The following is a 2,931-nucleotide window of genomic DNA, read 5'->3' on the forward strand; positions in this document are numbered from 1 at the left end:
TTTGACAAACAAAGAAAATCTACCAGCTACCTAGTGAATCTGCTTTTAACTGTTATACCTGAAGCCTAGTAAAACCAACAACATATCAAAGTTTTGAGCATTATAGTCGTAGCTAACCTACATCCGGCCTTCTTCTTCTGTTGTGCAATGCCGGTTGGCAAACAGCTTTAGGTGCATTGCCGCCACCTTCTACATCCGGTCCAACAGCCAGCAGAATTATTTGAGTAGATGCTACGTTTCAAAATAAAAATAATCTCTCGATTTGTCTTGTCCAAGCTTTCTTACGCCAAAAAACTTTATTTTGAAAGCAACCCGTAAAAACACCGGTAAAAGGCTGTCCTTTTCTTTCGACATATATCTATATCACTTGGATTTATCTATATTGAATTTAGCCTTTTGGTTTCACATAAAATTAACATGTCAAAGCACAAGAATTCGTACTTGTAATACAACTACGTAACGCAGCTTTCAAAGTGGTATTTTTGCATCGATACATCCATTGCGGAACTGTAGAGCAAACCTGTTTGCGTGGGAAGAATTTGAGCCTAACACGGTCTCATTCAGGCTGATGCAAGTAATTTCACAGCTGTGGAAGGAAAACTGTACGGTGATCTTTCTAGTCATTTTATTATTTTAAAATTTGTAGCTATCTTATCATTAATTATAATGTCCCAGTATTGTACCATGTACAATATTTAATTTATTAAATTGATCAGAGTATGGATATCTGATGCCTAGCTATTTAATAGCTATGGTATGATAACATATGTGAACAGTTCAGTTTTACTAATACTATTAACCTAAGTCTACATAATACTTACATTTTACCTATGCCATATGCTTTGTAACTAATTACTTTATTCCTGTCTCTTGGACAGTGTGAAGATGGAAGACTGTCAGGGAGACAGGGAAGTGGCAAGGAGTGCAATGGAGGTCTATGAGAAACTGAAAGCACAAGGAGACAAAGTCAGGGCCTTGAAAACAGCTAAAGCAGACAAAGTAAGTGCCTATGAACGACCTTGTAAAAACAGTGATTTAACGCTATGTGTTTGCTATTAAAGCATGGTTACAGTAAATAAAAACTAAAATCATATTATGGTCTCATTTTATTTAAAAAAAAAAAGTGTTCGCTTTTATTCGTGTGGCTTATCTGACAGCAGTGTTTGGGTTCCCCAGGCTGAAACTGATGCTGCTGTCCAGTTGCTGCTAAAGTTGAAAGTGGATTACAAACAGATGACAGGTCAGGATTACAAAGCAGGTTGTCCACCTGCACACAACTCTGTTGCTCCTGACAATGGGCCAGTAGCTGATGGTGCTGATGATGAAGACACAGTTGACCCATGGAACGTTTCCACTACCAGTGCCAAAGGGGTAGACTATGACAAACTCATAGGTACGATTCAAATGAGCTCCAAGTGTTGAAGTTCCAAGAGCTGAAGTTCTATGCTTTTGTGCACTTTAAAATGAACAGTTAACATCATATCATGTCTTTCAATAGTGAGATTCGGCAGCAGTAAAATTGACAAGGAGCTGGTGGACAGAATAGAAAAGGTCTCAGGACACACACCTCACCGCTTCCTAAGAAGAGGAATCTTCTTCTCACACAGGTTAGCATTTCTACCACACAGTCACCGTGACTTCTACCAAATGACAAGTGATCAAGTGATCATGTGGCACATTGTATATTGTGATTTAGCTTGCCAGTATAGAAGTATCTACTCTTATTCAGATTTTCTTATTCTTTCAAATGGACGGTCATGGGGAGGGGAGAGTTAATGCGAGAATGTTGCATTAATGAATTACTTTCTTCTTATCGCTGTTTTTGGCAGAGATATGCATCAGGTACTGGATGCATATGAGAAGCACAAGCCCTTCTACCTTTACACTGGCAGAGGTCCATCCTCAGAGGCCATGCATGTTGGCCACCTCATCCCCTTCATTTTCACAAAGTGAGTTCTCCGTTCTCAAATTATGGTCTCAATCCTTCACTTGTATACCTGATAGAACTTGTATAATTTAAACCGATTCTAAGATATAACTGACACCCACTTCCTTGTTCCAGATGGCTTCAGGATGTATTTGACATCCCCCTGGTGATTCAGATGACTGATGATGAAAAGTACCTGTGGAAGGATCTTACAGTAGAAGAATGCCACCGATTTGCTGTGGAAAATGCCAAGGACATCATCGCCTGTGGTTTTGATGTCAACAAGACTTTCATCTTCTCTGATCTTGACTACATGGGGTAAAATATGACAAAAAAATACTATCTTTATATTTCTGACAGACCTTATTACTGAGTTTTCCTAAGATCCATAGATGACCCTCCATGTTTAGCATAGTTTTTATTTTAGTCTGAATATTTTTTTAATGTGTTCATTTCAATGTATTTTCCCACAGTGCATCCCCTAAATTCTACAGGAATGTGGTTAAGGTCCAGAAGCATGTTACATTTAACCAGGTCAAAGGCATCTTTGGTTTTACAGACAGTGACTGCATTGGTAAGACAACTTCTGCGAATTATAAACAAAAACATTTCACTATGAGCATTCATTAAAATCTTCTTCTTTGGAAAGAGGAAGAAACAGGAAACTAACTGATTAATGCAGGAAAAGCAGTTCCCATGTTTCCCATATTAAAGAGCAATGTGCTGTGAATGCCAACTTTTGTAACTACTTTGTAAACTGTTTTAAAGAGCCAAATGCTCAGGTTTTTACATGATAGAGGAAAATAACTAAATCTCAGATTAGCTAAGACAGTCACCGTTTTGTTTATTTATTTATTTTTAGCTTATTATCCTGTTTGTGGTTATACTGAATTATGTCCTGATCGTGATGTGTGGCTGTGAGAACATTTTGTCAGTATTTTATGGTGTTTTTTTTTTTTTTTTTTTCTATCCAGGAAAGATCAGCTTCCCCGCCATCCAGGACG

At 37.9% G+C, this 2,931-nt stretch overlaps 2 protein-coding genes across 5 annotated transcripts in view; one reads left to right on the forward strand and one right to left on the reverse strand.

Annotated features, from left to right (window-relative positions):
- The window catches only part of wdr25 (WD repeat domain 25), a 21,128-nt gene extending 20,934 nt beyond the window's left edge, over window positions 1-194 (reverse strand). The window contains exon 1 of one of the 4 annotated variants that reach the window (XM_020590996.1): window positions 122-194. The gene's annotated coding sequence lies outside the window, so the exon portion shown is untranslated. The other 3 variants (XM_020590994.1, XM_020590995.1, XM_020590997.1) reach the window with 3 other exon arrangements.
- A 294-nt stretch (window positions 195-488) lies between these two features.
- The window catches only part of wars1 (tryptophanyl-tRNA synthetase 1), a 4,675-nt gene continuing 2,232 nt past the window's right edge, over window positions 489-2,931 (forward strand). Inside the window, 9 exon segments of the mRNA XM_020590998.1 lie at window positions 489-602; window positions 879-999; window positions 1,177-1,393; window positions 1,499-1,607; window positions 1,830-1,949; window positions 2,063-2,245; window positions 2,401-2,501; window positions 2,902-2,927; window positions 2,929-2,931. The exon segment at window positions 2,929-2,931 is cut by the window's right edge and continues 99 nt beyond it. Coding sequence (XP_020446654.1) covers window positions 886-999; window positions 1,177-1,393; window positions 1,499-1,607; window positions 1,830-1,949; window positions 2,063-2,245; window positions 2,401-2,501; window positions 2,902-2,927; window positions 2,929-2,931 — 873 coding nt within the window. The 5' untranslated portion in view covers window positions 489-602; window positions 879-885.

This window comes from Monopterus albus, unplaced genomic scaffold, assembly GCF_001952655.1.
Source record: "Monopterus albus unplaced genomic scaffold, M_albus_1.0 scaffold13.1, whole genome shotgun sequence".
NCBI lineage: Eukaryota > Metazoa > Chordata > Actinopteri > Synbranchiformes > Synbranchidae > Monopterus > Monopterus albus.